The 27,987-nt window shown below is 42.2% G+C and overlaps 1 protein-coding gene across 6 annotated transcripts in view; it reads left to right on the forward strand.

Annotated features, from left to right (window-relative positions):
- DYNC1I1 (dynein cytoplasmic 1 intermediate chain 1) overlaps positions 1 to 27,987 on the forward strand; it is a 199,512-nt gene that overhangs the window by 107,323 nt on the left and 64,202 nt on the right. For all 6 annotated transcript variants that reach the window (XM_075082883.1, XM_075082880.1, XM_075082879.1 and 3 more), the window contains 4 exons: positions 1,257 to 1,346; positions 12,298 to 12,460; positions 13,609 to 13,708; positions 18,724 to 18,849. In XM_075082883.1, coding sequence (XP_074938984.1) covers positions 1,257 to 1,346; positions 12,298 to 12,460; positions 13,609 to 13,708; positions 18,724 to 18,849 — 479 coding nt within the window. The remainder of the gene's footprint in view (positions 1 to 1,256; positions 1,347 to 12,297; positions 12,461 to 13,608; positions 13,709 to 18,723; positions 18,850 to 27,987) is intronic.

Consider the following 27,987-nt stretch of genomic DNA (forward strand, 5'->3'; position numbering starts at 1 on the left):
ACTTCCAGGCCGTGTTAACACAGCAGTGGTAGAGCAGGCAGTGTGTGTGGAGAAGCACCATGTTGTGAAGAACCATGTGGTGACAGGCAGATTTCTCAGAAAGCCCTGAAGGAACTGCAGTGGTTTTGCTGACGGCTGAATGCCCTTGAGGCTGGGACAACATACGTTCTCTCATGCGATGGACCAACCCAGGGCTTGCTATGCCTTGATGGTGCATCAGGCTCCAGAATCACTCCAAATAATAGCCCACAGATTTGCTCATCCTAATTGTTAATTACTGTTACTCACTCTTTTAGGACCAGGTCTATTTTCAGTCTTCACAGTTCACTGAATCTGGAAGGCTGAGCATCCCTACCCTTTCATGAGTGTGAGTGGGTTGGGTGCCGGCCCTGGCCACTGGAAACTGAATCACATTGCTGTAGCTGGGAACAAGTAATGAAGGTTAGGTAGGCTTTGAGCCATTTTGATGCATCACTGTCTTTCCAGCTCTGCTTGTTGCTGTTTTGGTCTTGACAATCAGAACTCTTGTAACTTCAGACAGACATCAAGGAATGAATGGTTTGCCCTCCTGAATAAAATGAGAACATCTGAGTATGGGGAGAGAGGGGAAGGGAGAGAGGCATTTGCATAGGTCAGGAAAGGTCATTAAAACATCTGGCGGTAGTAACTGACATGTGTCAAATTTTAGTGTTCATTAAATTCGTATTAATGCAAGAACGGTTCTTAAGCTCCAAATGCCACTTTGGGTTGCTGTTTTGCCCCAGTTGATGGTGATGACTTTTCAGAACTGTACCATGCTTGTTTGCTTGCTAGTGGCATCTGACCTGAGGTCAGATTTCTATTTAACCCCTTCCTGTAGGTCAAAAGACAAATTAATCTGGTGAGAATTGAATTGGAAATGAGGTGTCTGGATAGCAGGTGTCTGAACTGTGGAATAGCTGCCAGGCTGAAATGTGTTTGCATCTGTTCTTATGCCATCCAAGAAGTCATCTCTGAGGTCAAGGAGGTATTCAGCTGACATCTGAGATGGGAAGTTGCCACAGGGAGCACAAGTGGCAGGTGCCCTGTGTTAGCAGATTTTCTTGCAGTCTGGGAAATTTCTGAGTGTGACACTTTGAGTATAAATGTAGACATTTCCATTTATTGTGCACTTCGATTTACCTGTTTTTACTACCAGTTTATAATCATAAAGAAGACACACTATTTCCCTCTCCCTTAAAGAGGTGAATCTCACAAATCTTCTTCCTTTTTTTTAGAGGATGAAGATGATGAAGAGATGGTGGAGCCAAAAGCACAGGATGACTTGGAGATGGAAAATCAAGACCAGAAGCAGGAAGTGAAAGAAGGTACTTTAAAAATGAAAAGGATTTTCTTATGGCTTTAAAGGACTGAATGCTGCAAGTAGTAATTCTCATAGGCAGTTTCCATTATCAACAACACTGTGAAATCAAAACAGTCACCAGGTTTTTGATTCAGAACCACATGAGTGGCATAAAAGCAGAAAATTGTATCCTATGACCCAGCTGGTAGGTCTGAGAAGGTTGTGAAGGGCAGAAGACTGTTTAGAAGAAACAACATGTCCTTATAATTTCAGAACAAAGCAGAGATTCTTGGATTCCAGGACTGGTGCTTACTTGTCCTCTGGCTCAAATAGCCTGCTTACTTGAAAGATTTAAAACACAAGTGCCAGGCATACCAGTGGCTCCATAAAGTTGGTTAGTCTTCAGAAGTACTTAGAGCCCATACTTTCTGCCTGCTTGAGAGGGGCAAACTTAAACCTAGTGATGGTTAGGAATCTTGCAGCACAAAACCATTTCACTGGAAAATGATGACTGTCAAAATCAAAATTTTTTGTAGGAGCTACCCCCAGGGAACTTAAGGTCAAAGCTGAAGCCAGGCAGGTCCAGCCCTTCTATCCATTTCTCTGGATTGAGACACTTTCCAGGGTTACAAGAGACAAAAATTCAGGTTACTACTTCTTTCTGGTGCAGACAGGAGACGTGTCAAAGTGGTGCATGTCAGCACTGGACAGTAGATATACTGTGTGTCTCTTGCTTGCTTCTCTTGGACCAGTTCTAGCTTTCATAATTAGAAGAGTGATGTGAAATTTGGTCTTCCTCATCTGCCAATTTACTAGAGTATTGGCTATTCCAGTGTGTTGCTTTGAGCAGTCAATGCTCACCCCTGTGTGGAGTGGGGGGAAAGGAGCTGAAAATCAGCAGTTCCAGTGTGACAGGAAATGAGTTTCTTCTCCAGTGTTTGTTAGCTCTGTAGCGCCAGGACTGCTCACAAAGCTGTTTACCCTCTTGAAAGGTAGAATCATAGAATCATAGAATGTCCTGAGTTGGAAGGGACCCACAAGGATCATTGAGTCCAACTCCTGTCCCTGCACAGGACAACCCCAAAATTCACATCATATGTCTGAGGACGTTGTCCAAATGCTTCCTGAACAGCATCAGGCTTGGTGCCGTGATGCCTCCCTGGGGAGCCTGTTCCAGTGCTCCACCACCCTCTGGGTGAAGAGCCTTTTCCTAATATCCAACCTAAACCTCCCCTGGCACATCTTCCTGCCATTCCCTTGGGTCCTGTCATTGGTCACCAGAGAGGAGATCAGTGCCTGCCCCTCCTCCTCCCCTTGTGAGGAAGCTGTAAGCAATGATGAGGTCTGCCCTCAGCCTCCTCTTCTCCAGGCTGAATAAACCAAGTGACTTTAGCCACTCCTTATACGGCTTCCCCTCTAAACCTGTCACCAACTCCATGGCCCTCCTCTGGACACTCTCTAGTAGCTTTGTATACTTAATATACTGCGGTGCCCAAGACTGCACGCAGTACTCAAGGTGAGGCCGCACCAGCGCAGAGCAGGGTGGGACAATCACCTCCCTCAACCACCTGCAATACAGCGCTTGATGCACCCCAGGACTCAGTTGGCCTACTTGGCTGCCAGAGCACACTGTTGGCTCATGTTCAATGTGCTGTCGGGCAGAACCCCCAGGTCCCTCTCCACGGGGCTGTTCTTCAGCCTCTCATTGCCCAGTCTGTATGTACATACAGGGTTGCTGTGCCCCAGGTGCAAAATCTGGCACTTGCCCTTGTTAAACTTCATATGGTTGGTGATTGCCCAGCTATCCAGTTTGTCTGGATCTCTCTGCAGGGCCTCTCTGCCCTCGAGAGTGTCAACAGCTTCTCCCGATTTTTTGTCATCATTAAACTTAATTAGTATTCCTTCCAGTCCTGCCTCCAAGTCATTTATGAAGAGATTAAAGAGTACTGGCCCTAAGATGGATCCCTGTGGAACCCTGCTAGTGACTGACCACCAGCCCGATGTAACCCCATTTACTGTAACCCTTTGAGCCCAACCCGTCAGCCCACTGCTCACCCATTGCATGATGTGTTTATCCAGCTGTACGCTGGACATTTTGTCCAGGAGGATACTGTGAGAGACAGTGTCGAAAGCTTTACTGAAATCCATAAAGATTACATCGCCTGGCTTCCCTTGGTCAGCTAGGTGGGTGACCTTGTCATAGAAAGAAATTAAGTTTGTTAAGCAGGACTTTCCCCTCGTGAACCCATGCTGGCTGGGACCAATGACTGTGTTGTCTTTCAGGTGTTTTTCAATAACTCCCAGAATAATCTTCTCTCTAATTTTACCAGGCACAGAAGTGAGACTGACAAGGCTGTAGTTAATAGGGTTATCCCTGTTGCCCTTCTTGAAGACTGGGACATTGTTTGTCAGCTTCCAGTCAACTGGCACCTCTCCAGATTCCCAAGAACATGGAAAAATCACTGACAGAGTCTCGATATGACATCAGCCAGCTCTTTAAGTACCCTCAGATGAATCTCATCGGGCCCAATCAACTTACAGGGATCCAGCTGGAACAGCAAGTCCCACACAGGCTCACGATTGATTGGGAGTTTATCATTCCCACAGTCACAGTAGTCTAGCTCAGGGCTCTGGAGGTCCCAGAGTCCATCATTGGTGTTGAAGATCGAGGCGAAGAAAGCATTACATGTCTCTGCTTTGTCTATGTCCCTGTTTGTGAGGTGACCATGCTCATCAAGTAACAGGCCAATGTTATTTCTTGACTGCCTTTTGCAATTAGCATATTTTAAAAAACCCTTTTTATTGCCCCTCACAGTACTGGCCACCTTCAACTCTAATTGAGCTTTGGCCGCATGAATTTCCTCCCTACAGTGGCGAACAGTATCTCTGTAGTCCTGCCATGTTGCCTGAACTTGCTTCCACTGGCCATATACTTTCTTTTTTTCACCTTGTTTCTAGAAGATGCCTGCTCAGCCAAGCTGGCCTTTTGCTTCACCTGCTTGACTTCCTACATTTGCCTGCTCCTGTGCTCTTAGGAGGTGGTACTTAAAAAGTGACCAGCACTGATGGACCCCAGCACCTTCAAAAGCTTTTTCCCAGGGGACCTTACTAAGTAGTTCCTTGAGCAACCTCATATCTGTTCTCTTCATATCCAGAGTTGAGGTAACTTGCTTCCTCAGGTAGGGCCTAAGCCACTTCTTGCTATGGTGATAATTACCAGGATGATTCTGTGACCTTGGCTTTGTTTTTCACAAAGTAGTCTCACTATGGGAAAAATACAGAGTCATTTTACAGAGAAGCCCATGAAATCGTTATCTGTGAATACAGCAGTGAATGCTCCTTTCTTATCCAGGGGAGCCCTGGCATGATCTACATCAGTGTCCAAAAAGCCTGAGTCTGGTATATGGTGCCCAAATTCACTATCCTCACACACTGAAGAGAGTTGCAGTACATGCCATGCTGTTTTGATTATAAATTGATCTTCCCTCTTAAGAACATCACAGAAATCACCCATGCCATAAATCCTGCAGTGTCCATTGCTCACTAGGTCCTTGTAGAAACACAGAGAGGGGAACTCACTCCTTCTGCCTTTCATCCTTCTGCTTCTCCCCCCGCCCCCAGCCACCACTGCCATGGGCAGAAGGGAGCAGTGGTGACAGCAAGAACAGGAGTCACACAAGAGTCTGTAAAGGCATAACTGAAGACATGGGCAAGAAACGTGGCAACACAGAAAAACTTACTTTTCCTGAAAATTATCCTTCCACCCAAAACTGTGGGGTCAACTCACACATGGGCTGTAGCAGTCACCGGACCTAACACAGTATCTCTTACTGATGGCAACAGGAAGCCATAACAACCAATATCACAGCACTTGTGCACTGTCCCAAGTTGCTGAATGTCCCTCTGGTATTCAGCTTACAGCTGATCCCACCCCCATTTATTTCTATGCAAAAGTAATGCTAGCACTTATACCTGCGGAGAAAGCACAAACTCCTGCATGAAGAGAATAAAAAATCTAAATACATTCCTGAACTGATTTATTTCACTTTTTGTGGGCTTTCAAGTTAGCCTTTTATGTACTTTGCTGACTGAGCACCACCAACAACAACTTTTATTTCTTTGTTGTGTTTTAGTCTCGGGGAAGTGATCCCCTTCTCTGCCTAGCAGACCCCCCAGGAATGGTAGATCAACTGGGCTAGTTTAGCACGAGTCTCAGACGCACAAACTGCAGGCTGTAAAAGCAAGGCTCAGCTTGTTGTAGCAGAACCGGCTTTGGGAGGTGCTAATACTTGACTGGGTTCAAGGAAGAAGAAAACATGCTCATTGCCTGATAGAAAGTGAACCTGACCTGCTGTACATGTTGTGATGGATAAAATAGTGGTGTGCTAATGACTGGCATTAAATGGTGTGAATCAAACGAAGCAGCTGACCCCAGATTGACAGGGAATGGAGTCCCATTTTTAACGTTTGGTGTGTTCTCTCCCAGTTGGCTTTAGCCCTTTGGCCAACAGAATCCTGTTTTCGTCTCTGTTGTAATCACCCTTCTCATGTTCTGAGCAACTTTCAGGGTTTGAAGCCATCGTTTGTGTTTCATGGAAGTGATTAAAACCATGTTACAAGTCAAACAGGAGTTTAGAAGAACATTTCCTGTCAGTGCTGCACTCTGTGTGCCTACTCAGAATTAATAGCTTTTCTGCAAATTAGCACATAATGGGTTAAAAGCATGTTTATATTGGCATTAAGTACTCTGGCTTCTTTTTCTCTGCAAGGCAAGACAATATTTTGCAAACTTTTTAAAGAATCTCTAATAGATATTATAGTGGCGCCATTCACACTGCTATATAGTAGTTAAGGCTGTGTCAGCACTTCCATTATGAATCCTGTTTTTCAGGGATTTATAACCCAGTCGTAAAAATTTGCTCTGGGCTGAAATTTGGTTTCAGCTCAGGGAGCACATTTTTTAACAGATTAAAAAAAATCAGCATGGCCTTTTTTGAGTTATAGGAGGGTAAGAAAAAAACCATGGGAGAGAGAAGTGAGGGGAGAGAAAGGCAGACAATTTTTTCAAGAATATAACTCAAAAATAGGTCAGGATGAAAAATAAAGATTGGATCCAGTCTGTTCAGGCTCCCTCTCTGCAAGCCAACAGGACAGGAGTGCTCTATTTTTATAATGGTATTTTAAGAGGAAATGTGATTTTTTTTCTCTGTGGTTTATAGGTAGTCCAATTTAATTCTGCAGACATTTATTGCATGCTTAATTTCCGTGTCTTTCCCCTGCACACCCCAGAGTTGCTCTGCGGACTTTGGTGGGGTTATTCAGCAGGCACGCAGTGCACCTGCAATAGGGCAGCCTGCCTGGCACAACAACTCTTGCAGCACTTCGGTGCCATGGAGGTGCTAAGGGCAGAGGAGCTGCTCGAGCCCCCCAAAGTGCTTCCCGAGTGGGAGGTGAAGACCTGGCTTGTTGACTGTTTGAAGCATACAAAGCCTTGGGGTCTTCTTGTGTTTCTTCCACGGGGCTGCCTGTTGTCACCCCTGTCTCAGGTGCATGGTCTCCCTGCCGTCCTTGGAAGAGCCAAGTGTTGAATACCTGCTGGTGAACTGGGCTGGGCTCTGCCTGTTCCCAGCCTCTCCTGACCACGTAAACAAGAGACTGGTCCCAAACTGTGGCATCAAGTGGGTTGGGGCTTTCCACCACCAGAGATCTCTGGAGGTCCACCTAAGGCACCTCTTTATGTCAGTAGAAACCACATGAACAGTGGGACGGGCTGGGTCTTGAAAGTGGGCCTCAACCTGGATTTATCTGAAGCCGTGGATATATCCACAGAAACCTGCATGAAAGGCTGTGATGGGGGAGGCTGGGATCTGCAGCTTCAAAACCTGCTGTGCCCACTCTTGCCCCGGCCCTGTGCATGGGGCTCGGATGTCCACATAGCAGGCTGTGGTGGGGGAGGCAGTTTAGCTCTTGCCAGCTCAGGCTTCAGTATCAGAGAAGCAGGACAGGTTGTCAGCTTTTCCCCTGTGAACACACTGGGGTTTGTAATAGCCTGTAACACCACAGTTTCACTGGCGCTGACACCACAGCGAGCTCAGGTGTGCCAACCCATCCTGATGGCCCAGCTGAGGTGTGTTCAGGGATGGTGCTCAGCACAGCCCCTGGAGAAGCACAATCAGTGGGACTAGCCCTGCCTGGCATGGTTTCTAATTTAAGGCTCTGGACCCTGCTACTCCAGAACTGAAAAATCCCCACATGCACTTCGAAATCTCCCGTTACATATTCAGCAATTGTGCCTTGCAGGGACTTGCATTTTAAACCCAACACAACCAGGACATGAAAGTGAGAAGCGCAAGAAAAACAAGAGGATCGCAGGCTATTGGCAGGCAAGACTAAAAGCTGCTGAAAGCCCCTTAGCACCTTGCAGTTCTCACGCTGTACATTTCTACCATCCTCAGTCTTCAGCACATCTAAAGTTTACATGGGTTTAAATACACACTGAAAGAAATAATACAGCTCTTAAAAAGGTTTTACTAATCTCCTCTCGTCTCTCGTTATATCTCTGGGCTCATAACAAGGCTGCTTCCTGCTTTACTGTTTTTATTAGTTCGCCCTTTCTTTCATTCACTTATTCTTTCTGTTCTTTTTTCTTTTTTTGCCTTTAATGGACTAATGGACTTCATTACTTTTGTCAGCTTTTTACAATTGCTTAGGTTCCAGGATAATATTTTTTTATATTCTATTATACTTATTTAAATGTGGGTCTTTTTTCTGTTGGTTTTGTTGTTGTGTGGGTTTTTTTTAATATCTTTTTAGCTCCCTTGGGAACAGACTTGAATCCTGGTATTTAAACATTTGTGAATTTGATCCTGCACTGTTATCACAACTATTTATATTATATTTACTATAAACATGCTTCTGCCAGATAAGAACAAGCCCGCAGGACTTTTTATCTTAGTTCCTAAAGATCCAAGGAAATGTGTTCATATCAATTTTTTTTTTTCTGTCTTGTCCAAGGAATTTTGTGGACAAAGGACCTGATGTGAAATATAGTATTTTTGAGGATCATGTTAAATCACACATGAAATAAAAAAATGCTCTTATTTTTCAGAAACAGGTGTTGAATAAATCTGTTGTTTTCATGTCACACTCAATTTTTGTTACATATTCTAGACTTTTTTGCTCATGCACAGGTGTACAATGGCTTTCATTATGGATATACCTCTCATTTTCTTCCCCTGCAGTGTCCTCTGTACATATATAACTGCACAGTGTTTTAATTTTAAATGTAAATTCCATTTTATTTTATACAGTTTTATACATGAACATGAGTACAGGGCTTCTTTGATACATGTTGTTGACCTGATAACCCCAGAGCCACCTGCACAGCACTCTGATTGTGGGTACGCAAGCCCATCGATGTTTCGGTGGGTCCGTGCATAGACAGGAAGCCCAGTGGCCCTGTTGGGCAGAACTTGGTGGCTGCACCATGGGTCCTCCTGATGTGAGTTTTGTGGGGCCATGCATGGGTTCAGCTCCTCCGGGTGGGAAGCAGAGCACAGGCACAACAGTTCGTTACGAAGCTACGGTGTAGAAACCAGAGCAAAGCATGAGTCTTCCTTTGCAGGAGCTTTCATTGCACTCCAAGCAATAAGCATGTAACTTTTAGCACTGGTGAGCTAAGCATCACACTAGGCTTTGTAAGACCCGGAAGGTTAGTTGTGGTTTGTCTGGTTTTTATGCCAGGGAGGGCAGATACTTGAAGACAAATGCTGTATTCTTATGGGGAATGTCTGAAGATATTGTCACATCACATAGGTGTCTGTGACAAAACAAAAAATACTTTGATCAGCTGCTTATGTTTCTCAGAGTTTTCTGTAAAGAGAGCCTGTGTCTCTTGAAAGCTGAGATCAAAGTAACTGTAAGCTCCCAGATAGGAAGAAAAATCGCAGAAAATTGCATAGATTCTTTTTTATTTTATTTGAGATAATAGACAGACAGGGAGAAGGAACAAGGGGAAAATGGAAGTGGCTCTGAAAGATAAATGGTTAGAAAATCTTCATATTTGAAAGAACAAGCCTGTCTGTTTTGGGTTTTTTTGCTTATACTTCATGTATTTGCAGTAGTTACAGCAATGTTTTACACTGGAAAAAGTAATGATGTTAACATTCTTGTAAGAAGAGATTGCCTCAAATAAAACTTCAGAGGCAGCCGAATGAAAGAAGAAAATAAGGTTAAAATATGAAGCTTAATATCGCCACGGGGCATCTGGTGTGTCAGTCAGATGAATGAGGTAAGCTGATTTATACCCTACAAACTTTAGCCAAGGTGTTTCTGATGCTGAAGAGGGTTTAATAGACTGCTGGCCTCCCACAGATCATTGCTAAATGCAAGGGAGATTTTGCTGAGGTAGAACTGCAATCATGTGTGTCTCCATTGCTTGTGAATGCTCCACAGCTCCGAAGCTGTTTATTTTTTGCCTTTTCCCTTTCTATTGATTTTTGGTTGTGTTTTCTTTGCCAGTTATAGTCAGCAAATGGCCGAGTAATAAATTTATATTTCCAAGCTGTAGAGAGGATTTGATTTAGCAAATAATTTTTACCATTTGGAGCAGTTTAAAATGAGTTTTCCAGTTGCCTTTGCAGTTATTTTCTCCCCTTTTATGCCATTTCGCTGCATTGTCATGCTTGTTGTCTTTGATTCTCGGAAAGCGATGCTTTAGTGGTGACAGTGGGATATTGCCTCATTACAGGCTTCCTTGCCAGATGAGTTCCCTTAGTGCCAATTACTATTCAGTAGTGGATGCTGCAATAGGTCAACCTGTACTTTTTGCTAGTCATTCTTTTTTTTTTTTTTTCTTCACATGCATTGCTTCTGCCTAAAGCACTTAGAGGCAAATTGTGCTCCTGCCTTGGTAATTGTTGCTCTTCTACTCAGGGGGACTGTGCAGGGGGACGCAGATATTCTCTGGATGTGTGGAGCTCCGCAGGGACCGCTAACCTGGTGGTAGGAGGCATAGTGCCAAGGCCATAGGAGATCATCAAAGGCTAAAGTTTCTAACTTCTTAGCTGCTTTGTCTTCTGAGGGCTAAATTGCTCCTCCACCTTTTGCATTTTTCCTACCCTCTATATTTAGCCCAGGTGTAGTGCAGAGATTTTGTCTTTCAGAGCCAATGCTTTGACCAGTTGAGGCAAACCTAAGCATGGTGATAACAGCCTCCCAACCACAGGGAGTGCTCTGAAAGCAAGTACACTGAAAACTGGGGGAGCTGAGTACTGCAGTAATGCTGACCGTGTCACTGCTCCTGCCTGCTGTTGCACCTTTCAATGCATCCTTGCCCCTGGGGCCGGTGGTGGCATCGTACTTGGGCACCGGAGCTCATGAGTCTAGTGTGAACCATGGGAAAATCAGACGGTGAGCAAGGATTACATCTCCCTGGTAGCTGAATGAGGCTGTGTGCCACGGCACAGCAACTGGAAAATAATTCCGAACTGCAACTTTATACTATGTCACTTGTTGTTTAATTACACATTAAGGTGTGTATGACGAGGCTGGGGCTTAAACTTTGATGTATACTGGGTGTTCTCTGAGGCACCATGCTGAATTATCTTTTTTTGCCTGCTGGTGTTTTAACCAGTATGTCCTAGGGAATTTGGAAGGTCATTTGCACAACTAAACACGTCAGATCTGTAGTATAAAGCCAATGCAGGAGACCCTTGATTGACAGCTACACTTTAAGTACAAGTATTTGTAATTTTGCTATAGATCTGTTTATGGTATGGTCTTTGTGTACCTAATTATAAATTTGGAACAAAATTCTCTGTTAGCATAATCCCTGTGGTGTCAACAGAGCTTTTCATGCTGGGAATTTAAACTAGTTGCAAGGTTGGTTTGGTGTAACTGTGAAGATACTAACAGCATTTTTTGAAATACAAGTAATTCTGAAATATAACTAAAATGATAGTTTAAAAGCACGTGTTGGCAAAAGCACAATTGATATACGACATTGCCACAATATCAATATGACCCTGCTAGTGTAATTGGGAATAGAATTTTGCTCCATAGCAATAGCAGCATCCCAATTTCATTTCCCTCTGATCCTCACATCTGAGTTGGAATTTGCCAACAGGTCATTAAACTGATGGAGACGTAGCATCGGTGCATCCTGCAAAGAGTATTTTTCAAATGAAGGGCCATACTCGAAATATTGGTTTGGAAGTAAAGATTTAGCATCTCTGCATATGTGTAAGGAAGCAACTTCATCTCGTGGGGGCCAGGCTATCCTGACCAGTGCCTGCGATGGCTTCTACCCTCTCCCAGGGCAGCTTTGGCCACGGCTCAGTGGCATTTGTGGCTCTGGCTCTTGGGATTCCTCTGCAAGGACTAAAACTGCCTTAAAGAAACTGGTGTTTGGTTGGTTGCTTTTGATTTTGCTGCCTCAGAGAATATCTTTGGTTATTTACTTCATTGCTTCACAGAAGCTCTAAAGCAGAGGCAGAATTTATCAGTGACACCAATGGAAAGAAGTGAAGGGAGAGATTATGTGAGCCCTTTTAATACAAAGAACTCTATAAGTTAAGAAGATTATTTTATCTTTGGCTCCTCTGACAGGTCCCCTGTTACCTAAGTGTTCTGCTTTTTCAAGTTAGGTATTGCCTAAATGTCAGTCACAGCCATTTCCTGAAATATGAACACAGTGTTTATTTAATTTGGGGGGGTTTAAGTATTTTCCATTTCAGAATAATAAATATATCAGATATAGGATCTCTTGTATGTAAATCCCACATTCTGGGAATATACAGGAGTATGTTTAGATATACTAAAAAATACTTAGTCATGATTTTAAGAGTAAAGCTTTGATTCTTGTCCTGATATTGCTATGGCAAGCTTTCATGTCAAAAGAAACCCATTGAAGGTGTTGATTCATTGGGAAAGGGATGAAAAGTCATACTCCTAACTACAGCTTTTCATTTTCCAAGCTCCTCCTAGAGAACTGACAGAAGAAGAAAAACAGCAAGTTCTCCATTCAGAAGAATTCCTGATATTTTTTGACCGGACAATACGTGTAATTGAGAGAGCTTTGGCTGAAGATTCAGACATCTTCTTCGACTACAGTGGCAGAGATGTAGAAGAGAAAGATGGGTCAGTCTGCAGTTTGTTTGCTTTTGTAAAATGACCTCTATAAAAAGAATTCCATTGCCAGGAAGCCTTGATTTTAGAACTAAACTAAACATTTTTATAGTTAAGTTTAAAACCTCTCCATGAAGGTCTGGGTCACTTTGTTAGCCTAAAATAGCTTCATGCTTTATTGCTCTGTGTTTTTTTCTTTGATGTATTATGCAGGTGGTTTAATTTTTTTGTTTCAATTTTTGGGATGAAATTTCAAATACTGAAGAAAAACATTAATAAATGGAATAGATACATGTGTGAGTACACATGTATATGTAGATGTGCATGTGTATGTTCTAGTGTGTTTGTATCATGATATTTTTACAAATTCAAATTGCTGTTGTTTACATTCTACTACTGCCTCAGGCCTGAAATGAATCCTACTGTGCTATGCATTGTGTGGATGAAAATTATGATCTCCCAAAGTGTTTGCAATCTAAATGCGTGAGATGAGAGGTGACAGGTTGTGTATTCAGCAATTGAGGGAAGGAGTAGATGAAGCAAAACTTGTTAGTACGAGGGAAGTATTTAGATGTCAACAGTTGCATTTCCATTGAAGCCTCATGGCAAATCAGTAGCTATATTGCACTGAAGTTACTTTCTGGAGGTTGCTCTAGAGCATCACCCCTGTGATCGGCTAAATGTGTCAGTGTGGCAGCGCTAGACCAGCACTGTGCTTCAGCCCAGCCTAATGGTGCCAGAAGGCATCTGCCATGTCCATTGCTGGGAGGAGGTGCTGTAACTTTAAGATTTCAGGAATCAAAAATAACAGAGATTTGGTAATAGCTTGAAGGTGAAGATCCAGAAAAGGGGGAGCTGAATGCCAGGGCCAGGTTTGGTCCTGAGAGACAAAGGTGGCAGGGGTGGCCCAGGGTGACCCAGAAGAGTCAGGAAGGCGGTGGGCAATTAAGAAATGTGGTTTTATGAAACAGAGGTAAAATCTGTTCCTCGGTGCAGATTTGTTATCAGCAAAACTGTCAGTGAGAGCAATTAAATCAAGGTGGCAGAGTTCCCCAGGCTGGCCAGATGTTTGAGAGGTAGTAGTCAGAAATTTTTGCATTGCTTTTCACAGCATTTGAATGCTGGTACATCAAAAAGTGTCACTTTGTTTGAATTCACAGAGATGTTCAAGCAGGAGCCAACCTTTCCTTTAACCGTCAGTTTTATGATGAGCACTGGTCAAAGCATCGTGTTGTCACCTGTATGGATTGGTCTCTTCAGGTAAGATGTGAAGCTGGGAGGTTTGTTTCCATATCCCTTCCAACTTCTCTGTAAAAAAATACAGCCAGCCTCAGTTTGCCCTTCATTCTGCAGACTGTGATTTTATTTTTTAGCTAACAGCAGGGCCCTAAATGAGTGAATGCATGTTTCTCCATAAGGAAGAGTAGTGGGCAATAATGAAGCTCTCATTTTTTTTAATATGTTATTTGTTCTTCAAAACCAGGATGTTGTAATAAAACTATAGTTTAACAGGCCTACTAAGATAAAGAAGTCTACTTTTCCGCCCTACTCCATACCCTTGGGACATGGAAATTTTTTTTAGGACAAAAGGTTTAAAACTAAACAAATTTAAAATAATTAATTAAATATGTAGCAATTGATTTAATAAATAGTTATAAATAATAAAATAAATAAAAATAAATAAAATTAAAAATAAGAATTGTGAGGGATATAATTTATTTTTCTAATATACTGAAACTCAAAATGGAAGTATCTGAACAACTTGAAAAGGTTGAAAAGAGGTCTTTCAAAAAATGCTGGGTCCTTTCTTCAAGCAGTGGAAGAGGCTGCAGCTGGCCAGGGTGCATGCTAAAGCAGCATGCCTGGAATGTATCCAGTTTCTGCGCACCACAAAGCATTGTCATATTGCAAAATAAAACTGATGATAGAGCTGCTTAAGCTTCCCAAAACCAATACAGCCACATCAGCAAAGCACAGAAACCAGGTTAATTAGTTACTCCATTGGAGAGCTGGGATTAGTACAGACACACATCACCACAGGTCCTGTCATATTCATTCGGTCCTAGTTTCACTCCAGCCACCCTCATCCTCTCTGCTTCATCTCTGTTGGCCTGTTCCTAGGTTCCAGCCTGGAGCAAAGCAGCTGGTTTCCCTGGGGAGGAGACCAGGGAGACTCTACTCCAAGGTCCACAATACAGATATAACAAAACTGCTCCAGGAGGACGTAGGCTTGAAAAACATGAACAAAAGCCAGCCTGCCTAGTTGGCCCCAAACCCAGCCTCAGGCACCGTGGTATGTCCAGAGCCCTGACGCAGCCTGGTGCGGGTAGCAAAGATGCTATAGACGTAGCTCAGCCCAGTGCTAAGAACGAGCTTTGCTTAGCCTAATCTTAAAGGTACCTGCTCTTTCTACACCATGTTAGGTGTTGTGTGTGGAGATGGCATGTGTTTAAGGCAAAGTATGTAAATGGTGCATGAGGGTTGGGGAGAGGCAGTGGATAAGAAGCACAGTGACTCTTGCATCCATCCTTCTCTCTTTCCCCTTGAAATGACAGCAGGGCTGCTTCCATGCCTCCAGGTACTTGTCAGGTAAGGTGGCAGCTGACTGCACAGGGGACATGGCAGGCAGCAGGGAGGAGAGGAGTTGGGAGGGTCTCTCTGAGCATTGCGGGTAGGCTGTGCAGGTCTGGCTCTCTGACCTGGTGTGATGCACAGCAGACAGCTGCAGAGAGGCTTCTTGTAATATCCAGCTCACGCCCCATGTGTTAAATGAAAGATTTATCCCTTTGCTTTCATGCAAAATATCAGCTTAATAACAGGTATGCACTGGTGTGACGTGGGTGGCCTTTAAGCACATATGGATTTCCACAGAAATCAAATATAAGCCTGAGGAAACACTTATCTTAGGTTGTTCACTTGTTCAGGGGCTGGAAATTACATGGAATTCTTATCTGATATTTTCCTAACAGGCAGCTCTTATTGTATTCCCAGTGCAGCAAGAAAAAAAGCCTCAGAAGAGCACTGCCAAATGTAATTGCTCAGCCCCTGGGGCTCGCAGGCATGTTCTGCTTCCCACCTCTTTGTTCCAGGGTGGCCCCTCCTGCCTTCCCCTCCATTAACTCTTCACGTTCAGCTCCCTGGCACCCCAGCAGGGGCTTCTCCACACTGGTGGTTTCTCCATGCCTGGGAGCTTCTGCACACCACCCCACGCTAGCTTGGGAGGAGGGACTTGTCTCCTCTCTTGCCTGCTTTGAGGTGTATCGTGCAGCAGGAGCTGGAGCCGGACGGGGGTATTTCCCCTAACCGCTAGCTAGCTCCGCTTCTCACTCATGCTCCAGGACGTGTCAGTGGCCAGTATGCCAAAGGATAACTTGAATAATCATGGGAACTGCAGAAAACATTGCTCAATTTTTCTGCGATAAAACTGTTGCTGCAAAACATCCTGGAGGCAAATAGAAGCTTAATCAAACAAAGGACCTTGATGCATTGATTAAACAAGTTATTCTGTTCCCAGTCACATGTAAATACGGTCCCAAACATGTGGGATCATTCATACCATTAAAGCTAACTCACTAGCCCCTTGATTCTTTTGCAGAGCAAAGGGAAAATGACTTAGATGCTCCATCAAGGTTCTAAGGGAAAGGCCCAACAGACTGAGTGTAAACACAGAGAGTGGGATCACCTTGCTCTGTCCATGAGGAGGTATCTTAGCTCATCTAAAGCCAAGAAAACCACAGTCTCAGGAATACTGCTGTGTCTCTCTTGACTCTCAGGCATCAGCCTTGAATGCTGTTTCCCACAGCACCATTTCCACATTGTTTTCAGTTGCAGTCACCAGCTGGGCACCTGGTGAGGACCAAAATTCTGTAAACGCAAGTAGATTGAATGAAGCGGCAAGTGTGTAATGCCAGCATGATTTAGGGTACTGAACTTAGCTCAGTTTTTTTAAGAGTCAAAAAGCCTCATAGTGGTGTTGCCCAGCTAGGTATGACCCCAGCATATGTGTAAACTTGAAACTGTATTTTCAGTTAGATGCATAAACTGTGGTTACAAAACCTATGTATAGACTAGCAAGATTTGAGTCACTGATTGTTTATGGCCAGACATGCTGCCAACCAGAACATGCTCGCTAAACTTTCCAGGAGTGTGAACCAACCCCGAAGAGCCTCTGAACTGGTGCTTCACACCTGGTCACATGCCCTAGCTGGCTGCAGTCATGCTGGTGGAAGGGCTTGTCACTTCTGCCTGCCAAGGTATCTGCCCCATCACGACTGCAAGCTCAGCTGCTCGCACAAATGGTACCTAACCTGTTCAGCCAAAGTGAGGTGCCCTGACACAAGTCTGCTGCACACGCTGTTTACTTGGGCCTGGGCCAACTTGGGATGAAAAGGTTCAAAGGAGAAGCTGAGCTCACTGTTCAGAATTGGTTGTAATCGCCGTCACAGGAAAGAGAGAGAAGAGGAGGGTGAGATGAACGAGAGCAGCGGAGGGCAGGCTGGCACAACTGTGTCCAGAGAGGTGGTGTCTCATGTGTGAGAGTAAGCCACCCTCAGGTCTCCCTCAGTTCTTGAGGAGGGAGAATAAGTGATTTGTCTGCTGCATGCTCTAAAGCCCATGCAAGTGATTTGGGTGCTAAACTGCCCTTACGAGCTGTGCCAGCAGCCAAGGTCTGCCAGGACGTAGGTAGAACCCAGTCAGACCACCCCAAAATGGGAAAGAGGCAGCTATGGTGGCTACGTGTCATTGCTGATTCTCCCACACGTGGGTCAAGCTCATTTGGAATGATGAGCTTGAATAGAAAAATCATCAGCTCCATGATGTATTATCCATGGATGTGTACACAAAGTGGGAAAGAACAGCTGCTGATGGCAAAAGTTATAGCTCTGCGCATTATTTCTTCCAAATGGATTTTGAGAGCAGAGAGGTTCAAACCCCATTAACAATGATATAAAGGGTGGTGAGGGTTTTTTTTTATTTTTAAAATGCCTGGTGTGGACCAAATTCACAGCTCCCAATAGTACAATTGGCAGTTTCTTTGTCCCACTTCCTTTACATCTCCCAGCTGTTCCCCTATAAAGTGGTGAATGGCTTGGCAGGAATTTACCTGGGAAAGACAAACAGTGACAATTAATTATGAAGATTATTGAGAAACTTTGAGGGAAAGCATTCCTAGTTTACAAGAGGAGGGTGTGGGTCCCGCGGAGCTTGGGCTGCTGGCCCGTTGGGCTGCAGAAGCCATGTGCTTTTCTCTGGACATGCCATAAGGACCACTGCCTTACTTTGACTATAGGGAAGGACAGAGGCTACCAGAGGTGCCTAGTGTCAAACATGTGAGAGTGGAGAACTGGGTCTTATTATGTAGGCAGAAAGTAATTGATGTTTTGTGGGCAAATTGTTACTTCTTACAGTGTTTTGAGATGATACGACGTCATCATCGGAATGTGAAAATCTGATTTTTCATACATGATATTGTGTGTGTGTGTATGTGTATATAAGTATAAACAGAGCAAATACATATATGTCTGTTGCATATCTACTTCTATACATCACTGGATAATGGGTGTAGAAGAAAATATGGATCTGATTTTAGAGTGCTCATTGCATCAATCTTACTGAGTCAGCGGACTTTGAGGTCACCCTGTGCATTACAAGATGGCCTCATCATCCTGCAAAACTGAGCTCCTGTGAAGGAAAAGTTTTGTTTGCTACCTGAATCATCAAGAAGAGCTTTCAAGTTGATTCTATGCATAAGTGAATAGGAAGAGTGCATACTGAATACTGAAACAAGAAAGAACAGTCTTCAGGGATGCTGAAAAAACCTGTGAATTTTGGAATAGAAGCAAGTCAACGCTATGGTCATAGTGTTTGTATTATCAAAATCAGTTAAGACAATGGTTTGTCCCTGAAGCAATGGTTAAGCAAATACATTAGAATTACGCAAGCTGTCAGATTTTTCCTCTTCCTTGCTTTGCATTCCCGTTATTAATATCCTGCTAGTTGTCTTTTCTGAGAACTACCTGCAGAAAATAACATTGACTTTGTGGTATCTGAGAATAACTGATAGAGAGCAAGGAGCAGGGGCTTTAAGGATGCCAGGCAGGGACAAGTAAAATATAAAACCAAAATGAAGCTGAATGCTATGATTGGACTTAGTGTGTTATATAATTAAAACCAGATATTGCACATGTAGCATGAGCTTATTTCTGTTTCATCTGATTTTGCCTAGGTTCTTCATCATCCATCTTATTTCACTTGCTTTTTCTTTTTCTTTCTAGTACCCTGAGTTGATGGTTGCATCTTATAACAATAATGAAGATGCTCCGCATGAGCCTGATGGGGTAGCCTTGGTATGGAACATGAAGTTCAAGAAAACCACACCAGAATATGTTTTCCATTGTCAGGTAAGACTGAGGAAGCCATTAATTTCATGCTAGACAAAACAGAGCTTACTACATGGTGCATCTGCCCACTGTTTATATGAAGAGATTGAGGTTAAAAATAGGCATTTTTGGAAAAAGTACAAGCGGCAGTCCAATGTTTTTAGGAGGCAACCAGCCTTCTCAAACAATACTGAAAGCCTGTCAGGGCTGCATGTCATTCTTTGTCTATTTAAAACAGTCCCTAGGAGATTTAGTTTATAAAAGCCCCTGCACTTACGAAGTAACTGTGGTGTACCACTTCCTCATCCAGGCAGAAACATATGCTTTCCCACCCACGTTAGCTTCCTTGCATCCTCTGCGCTCCAAGCTGCCTACCCTTGCCTTGGTTCTGCTCAATATCATGTTTTGCCTTTAAAATTGGGAAGTACACTTTGCATTTCTGGGCATGCATCTTACAGCTTCATAAAAATGCTTACAAGGACTACTCCACCAGTTCATGTTTGACTGTCCTGTAGGTAGGCAAAACAGTGTTTCACTTCACTCAATGCTACTTTATGACCATGCTATTTTAGAATTTTATGGACAATTCAAAAATGGTTGTGTGGTTTATTTCTATGGGTCTGTTTACTCTTCTTTTGCCACGGCTTTTTGTGTGTGAAATGGCACAGCCACGTATTGACAGAAATGTTCTGCTCATTGGCTCTATCTCCATCATACTGTCCAAACTGTGGAACAGGGCTTGGGCCAAATTTCCAACCTCTTCATTAATATCCTTCTGTGGTAATTAAATACAGGGCAGTGGTATTCAAAAAGCCATATGGAAAAGTTTCAGCAAGTAAAATTTAACAATCAGAGATTAGTAAAAATGCAGATTATTCTGCGGTAAAAATTGCTTCTCTTGGAAGGATATGTATTACCTGGCTAATTGTGTAAGCCAAGTGTCATTTTACATTCAAGGACCAAACATCTTTTTGAACTAAGTTTATGTTTGGACTTGGGTACATTATCAGATGTAACATAGTGGGAGGGAGTTGCTGGAATTGAAGTTACTGCTTCAACCCGATTAAGTAACCTTTAATTCTGAGCATGTTTTTCTAATTTGCTATACTGAAAAACAACTTCACAAGGAGCCTAGGCCTGCACAGCAAATATGCCATACAGATTTACATACGTATATATGTATGCGTGTGTGTGTGTGTGCGCGCACATTACCTTTGAAATGAGAACTTGTGTTTTTCTGGATATCATATTCGTCAGACTGATGTGTTCTTTCAGACTGCTTAAGGTCTTAGCGCAGATCCCATGTTCAAATTCTAGCATGTACATGCAGCTTAATGTTTTAAGCAAAATATTCAACAGACAAGATTGTCCATTGCATTTTCAGGAAGAAAAATCCTTAAACTAGATTGGTTTTGCAAGATAATAACCAGATTCAGGGTAGCCCTACTGAGTACATGAAGGGGAGACTGACTACAGACATAATAATGTGCTCTGTTAATTAAAAATTCTATCTAGTTTTAAGAGTACGTTCACTTAAACAGGGAGGTTTGACTCTCTAAATTGAAAGCACTGAGACAGTCTATACTCTCCATTAGAAAACACAATTGGATAAAGTGGTGGCCAGAGATTTGGCTCAGCTGAGCTTCTGTCTACTTCTCCCATTAAGTTGGATGTCCCCCTTTTTTTGAACTGGAGCCTTAAAACCTGTAAATCAAGAGATGCATATAGCACTGTGCTTTCACATGCATCCTGGATTCATCATCTTTCAGTTAAATGAAATCGGTTCTTCTGCCCATGAGAAATATTTATTCTCTTGGTCAAACTGTCCACAGATAATTTGCATTATAAGTCCGTTGTGAGTTGGAACCATGTTTGAACCACCATTATGGGGCTTCTGACATGTGAAATACCAACTTCTGCATCTCAGATTGGATGGGGATACCCACATGAGATTAAATGGGGAAGTAAAAAGCATGAGACTTGGCCTCTTGAACACAGGTTTTGTTCTAACTGACTCAGATGGAAAATAAGAAAAAAAAAATTATCTTAGCTCAGAGTCTGGAATTCAATTCTGTAGATCATCATGTTATTCTGTTAGTTAGTGGAAACCAACTGTGTTATTAGTCAGCCCTATATCATTTATATTACCATTTTGCAAAAGAAACATTCCCTTATTCAGTCCTGACTTGGTCATTTCTCTAGGTCTTCTGTGAGACAGGCCCAATTTTTTCTTCTGCAATACATGACCTTATAACAATCCAGCCTGGCAGCTAGAGATGAACACCCACCTTATCATCACAGCTAGGTTGCCCAGATTTGACAAGTACAGTACTTTGTATTTTCCCAATAGACCTCTATTTTCCTTTCCAAAGACTTTCTATAAAAACGTGGTCTTGATAAATACTGTATGGTGATGATTAATATACCTTTTGCCTTTCAATTTCTGGGCTCACAGAGCGAGATACAAGCAAGTAGAAACTCATTTCAGATGTGATGGTTGAGGAACTCATGCAAGCCACTTCTGAGAAGCTAAATCAATAAATAGGTTTATGAAGCCATTTCTGATGAACTTCTAGGAAATTCCACCTCAGGAGTTCTGATAACGTCAATAGAAATAAATATGTGAAACACCTCTGGACAGCTAAAGAGCTGGCTGAACTTCAGCAGGTAGAACTTTAGATACCTCCTGTGCACATTTGGTAAATTCTTGAAGCTAGGAACCATAATGATTTTCTGTCTTTCCTGGCATATTATACAGATCTAAGTGAGATGATTACCAAGGAATTTCTTGATTTCCTCTACTTTTTTCTATGACTTTTTGGAATCTTACGTAGGATCATTGAAATTGTCATAATCAGAAAAACAGGCTTTCCCAGTGCCTTTGCTGAAAGTTGCCAGAACCCAGGGACTTCAACTAAACTTCTCTATCAGCCATGGCAGAAAATTATGCCAAAATCTACCAGCGATGAAGTTTCTTCCTAAATTCAACCAGCAAAACATTTTATTTCAGTCCTCATATGTGAGGGATGATGTATTTTGTGAATGTTTATCTTAGCTGTTGTCACTAATGATCTTACTGTTATGAAATTCTTGCCCAATTTAAAGTCATATTAGGCTGTTGGCTCATTAATACAGTGTAGGTGGTAATAAATTTCATAGCTCTACAATATGTTGTGCTACAAATACTGGGTTGAATTTCAGTTAATATTCATTAAGGGAAAAATTACTATCAGCCAAGTGGACTTGTTTACTCTACTCATTAGTTCATGTGAACTGCCATGTGATCTGTCAAATCCTTTCTAAACGAAACAGTCCTACTGGCTTCTACTCTCTCCTCCTGTGGAATATTTCTTTTCTTCTGCTTGTCTTATTTTTGCCCTTCTTTGGATTTTTATATTTCTACTTTACCCAGCGATGTGCTGACAGTATTTTAGCTGGGACTCCCACAGATTTTTTCCTCTATAGCTCATCATACATCTCTTTACCACAAGGTTAGAAATGGGAAAACAAGGAAGAGTGAGGGATGGGGTAATTTGTTCATTTGTTTTCCTATGCAAGCAAAAAAAATGTTGTTTCAGAAGCAAAATCAAAGTGGAAGGGTGATATCGTTTGCCAAAGGAATGAACGCTCAATGCTTTGCTTAGGTAGTGAGGAATAAATTGAGCTTGTAGTTAATACTGCAGAGTGCAGACTGGGAACGTCCTTGTAGGGAAGAGTCAGGGATGTCCTCTTCCCAATGCTGGAGTATCACAAACTCCTGGTGTAATCCAGTCCATTCCAAAGGCAAAACCCAAGCCTTTCAGAAGTACTTTATGAGGCCCTGAAGATGAGTCATTCTTGGTTTGGTTGGTTTGGCAGTATCCAGAGAAGGAATGAATTCCAGCAAAGACATGGAAATCACATTGACTCTCCCCTATTTTGGTGGGAGAATTTTAAGTGGTGGTTCACACTGCTTCTCTCAGCTACTGTTGGTCTGCGTTTAGGTGGGAGTGACAAAAACGAAAATAGTAAGGCATGGTTATTGATGACATGACTCAACATGCGCTCAATCCTGTATTGATTTATGCAATGCATGGGGCTGGCCTTGAATGTGAACATTCCTGTACTATAGATTGGTAGAGCAGCATCACTGATATTTCTCAGTCTTACTCTCTTAGAAAGTGCTTATATGCCCTTAACATGTTTTTTCACTGAACAAATAAAAATCTACATTACCCATTATTTATGAGGATTATTTGTAACGCAGTTCCCGTTGTTTATGTACTACTGGTCACCTCTGTTGATGTTGTTGTTTCTGTTTCCTGGTGGAGTGTTCTAAACTTTCTAAGCCAAAGTGACCTGAAGAAATAACTGGAAATTTGCACCAGCATAACTGGTTGAGTGAGGCAAACGAGCCTGAGGCAGACTGTCTTTGCCCTAAAGTGGATAGCTGAAGTCTGACCTATTATATCCTTCCTTTCAGCAGGGCCTGTTAGCATGAGCACAGCACTGCTTTAATACCAGATCTCATAGCTTTTGGGTTAGAGCTGATCTACAGAGACAGAAGATACAAGGGAAAGAAATAATCAGTGGGTCTAGTGGACTTTAGGATATTGAAAACCATTTCCTTTCTTCTGGAACCAAACAGGGGTTATTAAAGTTGGTTGAGGTATCTGGACCTCAGCTTCAAACATCCATCACTTCAAGAGAGGAGGGGTGGGGGTAGACAGCTAAAGATATAGTTTCATGCAAATAAACCAAATTGAATGTTACTTTCTGATTTGGAGGACTCTGCACTGTGTTTGGAAAGTTTGATGAATTCTGCTTCCCTACACCCAGTGTAATGATAGCAGCCACAAAAAAAAAAAAAAAGACTACATTGACTGTATTTTGATTTATTATAGATTATTTCCTGATCTATTAATTTCCTCTTTTTCAGCTATGTCTTTTCCAAATGTCTCAAAAGGGCAGTGAGAAGTACAAATCTGACACTTAGAAGTAACTCCATTCAGCATATTTTTAAGGAAGGAGAGCACATGTGAAGTAGCTTTTATCTGAGGAAGCAGTAACCATTTAAGGGTTCTTTCGAGAAGTCAGATCAACTTTTAGCATAATCACAAAAAGATTTCAGCAGTATATCATTTTTAATAGCTGCAGCTATTTCTGTCCTTTTCCTAAAATGCCATGCAGTCAGATTTACTTGGTTGGTTCCATATCTTCACTAAACTGTCAGTTTTTTGTGGGATATGGGACTTGTGTTTTCTATTTTAATTTCAAGAAAAGCTGTCCATGCTTGGAAAATATTGGTGGATTGGGTACAGAAATCAGCCACTCAGCCGCACCACAAAATGTTTCATTCTCCCCTAGCTTTTTTGTAGTGGCTTCTATACACTGTCATTAAGTTATGTGTTTGACCACTCTTCATTGCTTATCCTGGTGTGGTCTTTCCCTTTTCAACTGAATGGATGGAGTCAGAAATGCGTATCTTAGAATTAGATGCACTGAGGTAAGTGAAGGGCTATATTTAGTGGCTGATATTGGCTGGAGTTGCCTTTTTTTTTCCTGATTTGGTTCCTTTGTTGTTGTCTGCTCTTTCAAAATCAACATAAATTCCTTCAGATGTGCTTTTTGCTCCAGCAGCCTGCCTTCTAAAGGTGCTCAGTGCCCAAATCCACGAGACGTGTGCAGAGCAGGCTGAGGTAACAGCATGAATGACTAATATTCTCCTTTTCCTCTTGTCCTTGACTTTCCTTCACTGTGGAAGCCAGACAAGAGCTCAGTTCCAGAACTTTAAGAGAAAAGAAGTACCACAACAAGTTTAATTGTCAAGAAAATGCGCTTGGAATACTTAAAAAATAGAGAAAATTTTCTCTGATAATTACGTTGGTGTTTTCTGCAAAGGCTTCCTCACTTTGTTGCTGCTATCTAAGTTTCACATAAGGATTCAGATCTTCAGAGCCGTAAAACAAATGGCAGCCCCTAAACTCCCTCCAAGCTTCCCAGAATCTCAGCAAATCTCAGAGAAGACATGTGGCTCTGAGCTTACTGCAAACCCAGCTTTGGAAAAGGCTTTTTCATCAAAAAGTGTCCGTTGTTAAAATAGAACTGGTCGACAAAAGATAAGTAGGTTTGATGGGTAACCACTGAAGCCTGGTGCACGGTGGGAGAACAAGAGACAATGGCAGAAGGGAAGTTCAGACTATGTGGAAGGAAAAGGCTTTTCCCCATGAGGATAGACAAGCATTGAAGCAAGTTGTCCAGACAGATTGCTCAGTCTCCATCATTGTCTTTTCAAGACAGGCTGGATGAAGCCCTGAGCAACCTCGTCTAAACTCACAGCTGGCCCTGCTTTGAACAGATTGGACTAGAAATCTCCTGAGGTCTTTTCCATCCTGAATTGTCCTGTGATCCTATGATCCTGGACATGAATCAAATTCTGCTTGTTTTTGTAACAGTTCTCTCGTAAGTGAACCTCTGAATGTCTGCTGTTGAAGATGCTGAGGCAGCTCCCAGACTGGGAATGTTCCAGTACCCAAGGACCCAAATTTGATGCAGAATTTCTGTAACACATACCAAAATGTTGTAAAATGAATCGAGTAGGACTTCTTCATAGATATAGAGGTTGTTTTGTTTCCATTTCTGTTTCATTTCCTGCTATGCATCGCTGGTAGGATGATCTTTGTGGAGCTGCGTAGACCTCTTCTGTACCTGTTTCCAGAACATTTTGTTGGTATTAAATTTGTGTCTACATGGTCATTTTCACACTGCAATAATTCATGCAGATGTATAGGTGGACCATTTTGAATTAAAATTTGGGGGAATTTCCAACTGTGCTACTGGGGGAGGAGACAGTTTCAGCTGTGGCTTGTGATAGGACATATTCGTTCTGTTCTTATTTTAAAACCTTTTTCCTCTGTCCTGTTGTGTTTATCCAGGCTAGAACATAGAAACGCAGAGCACAATTTGTGTTGTGAGGATTTCAGTAAACAAGAACCCATGTCTTGTCTGTTAGGCTTTTGGTTTAGATTCTTCCTCCTGTTCTCAGGAGAACAGGATAACGAATGGGGTTTTTTGCTCTTCTGATTGGACTTTACACCACTTCTTCCTTTGGTGATGAAAAATAAGTATCATTTGACCTAAGATTAGTGCTCCAATACTTGTGAAGAGATTGTGTGTGAGTCAGTAGAAGTTACACCCACACATCCAAAGGCTGAATGTGGTATTTGGAAAATGGTTTTTGGTGTCTTAGGTGAGAGGAGGGAGCTGCCTGCAGTAGATTTGTAGAGGGGGGCCAAAGGGGACCAAATATAAAAGGCAGAGTCTTCTGTCTCCCAGGTACTACTGAACTCAGAGGCACCAGTGGGGGAGGACAGAAAAGGCTCTGAAAATGTGGAAATGTATATTCTGTCTTGGGTGCTACAGTGTCTTACACAGTCCTGAAGTCACCAGTATGAAATGCCCCACGTGAGCCTCAAGTCCTGCTTTATTGCTGAAATGCCGCAGCTGTTAATGTGGCATCCACTAGCATCTGCAGCTCAAGAAAAGGTATGCCATGTTTTCCACATAGCCTTTGAGTCCTAAATCTCTTTAAAATTACTTTATTTCCACAAAAATTAAATAATAATATTTTTCCTAACAGGAGTGGGAGAAGAAAACCTTCTTCCAGGCAAGGCTAGAGAGAAACTAAGCATCATTATTTAGACTGAAGGGATGTCAGCTGGATCCACAGAATTGCATGCCTTCCCTTGGGCTTACCAGTATCTTTCCTACCCTTAGCAAAGCTGATTTTTCCATGATGACTTGGATCTGTTGCTCTCTTGTGCAGAACCCTGAAGAGCAACATACCCATCAAAGTCAATGTGTACACTATAACAGCAAAATTGTGTGCCATATCCCATCAGTCTGTGAAATGACTGCTAATACAACAGGTGGGTGCAGTTTCCCTGTTAGTAATTAACATTCTGAATTACCTGAGGACTGTGTTTCTACATACAAAGTCTGCTAGCAACAGAATGCTTCTTTGCCTAGAGCAATGCCTAACATAGATCATCTTCCTCATTTGAAACTGAGATTTCAATTATGAATCAAAGAATTAGGAAGTGACAAATTTGCTTGTCTTGGATAGAAAATTTTAGGCAGTTCCTGCTTCTAAGCCTTGTTTAGAGGGGGTAGATTATCATACGTTTAAATGATATGCGGTCACTACTAGCAATAGCATTGTGCTTTTTGTAGGTGTTAAAATAGTGATTTGTAATGAATCTGTACTTTAAGATGTTGTTTCTCTTCTTAAAGGTCATGTATTCTTCCTTTCAGACCAAATATAAAGAATTTGTTGCCACTTGATACGGCAGGCATTTTTTTTTTGTTTGTTTCTTTGTTTCACTGATAACTTGCATTGTATCTTTCTGAATTACTGGCATCTAATACACAATATGCAAATAATGCAATTTGGAGAAAACCTAATCTTTGAATTTGCAGAGCTAGACATGCAGTATTTTTAAACTTTAGCTAGCTAAGGAAAAAAAAAAGATCTCAGTCAAAAACTATATTTCATAAGAGAAAATTATAGTGATATTGATGGTTTGCCAAAACCTCAAGCAGTGACAAAATCCACAGAGTGTCCTGAAAGAGATGCCTTTGCAAAACCATTCCTTTGCAGATGGCTTGGATTATTGATACTTATAAACACATGACATTATTCGTTCGACTCAGAATTTTGAAAAACTCTGTTGATAAAAAATGCAAATTTGTCACACTATCCCAAAATCACAGAGAAAAAAATCACCAAATCCTGCAATTGTTCCTGAGGATATTTTATTGGTTAGTAGTTGTTGATTTGGTTACATTTCAACATGACCTAGTGTAAAATATTTTAAGAAACGGGGAGGAAGGAAAGGAGAAGGGAGCATGACTTTCCATTGTCAATGTGAACATTACATTTTAAAGTTTTTCTTGTATATCCGAAACTCCCAGTGCTAAAAGGGTTTTGGGTGAACAAGAAATGCGGGATCAGATGCGAAATCAATAAGTCATTGGGATCCTTCCACAGAATTTTTTTCCATAAAGGATATAAAATACCATGCAATTCCCTAGCTGCACTGCAAATGATGGATAAACAGCCATAGGCATGACTTTTCTGTTTGGGTTATGTAACTGTTCTCAGTGCAAGCTACTTGCAAT

The sequence above is a fragment of the Phalacrocorax aristotelis genome, chromosome 2 (genome assembly GCF_949628215.1).
Source record: "Phalacrocorax aristotelis chromosome 2, bGulAri2.1, whole genome shotgun sequence".
Classification (NCBI taxonomy): Eukaryota; Metazoa; Chordata; class Aves; order Suliformes; family Phalacrocoracidae; genus Phalacrocorax; species Phalacrocorax aristotelis.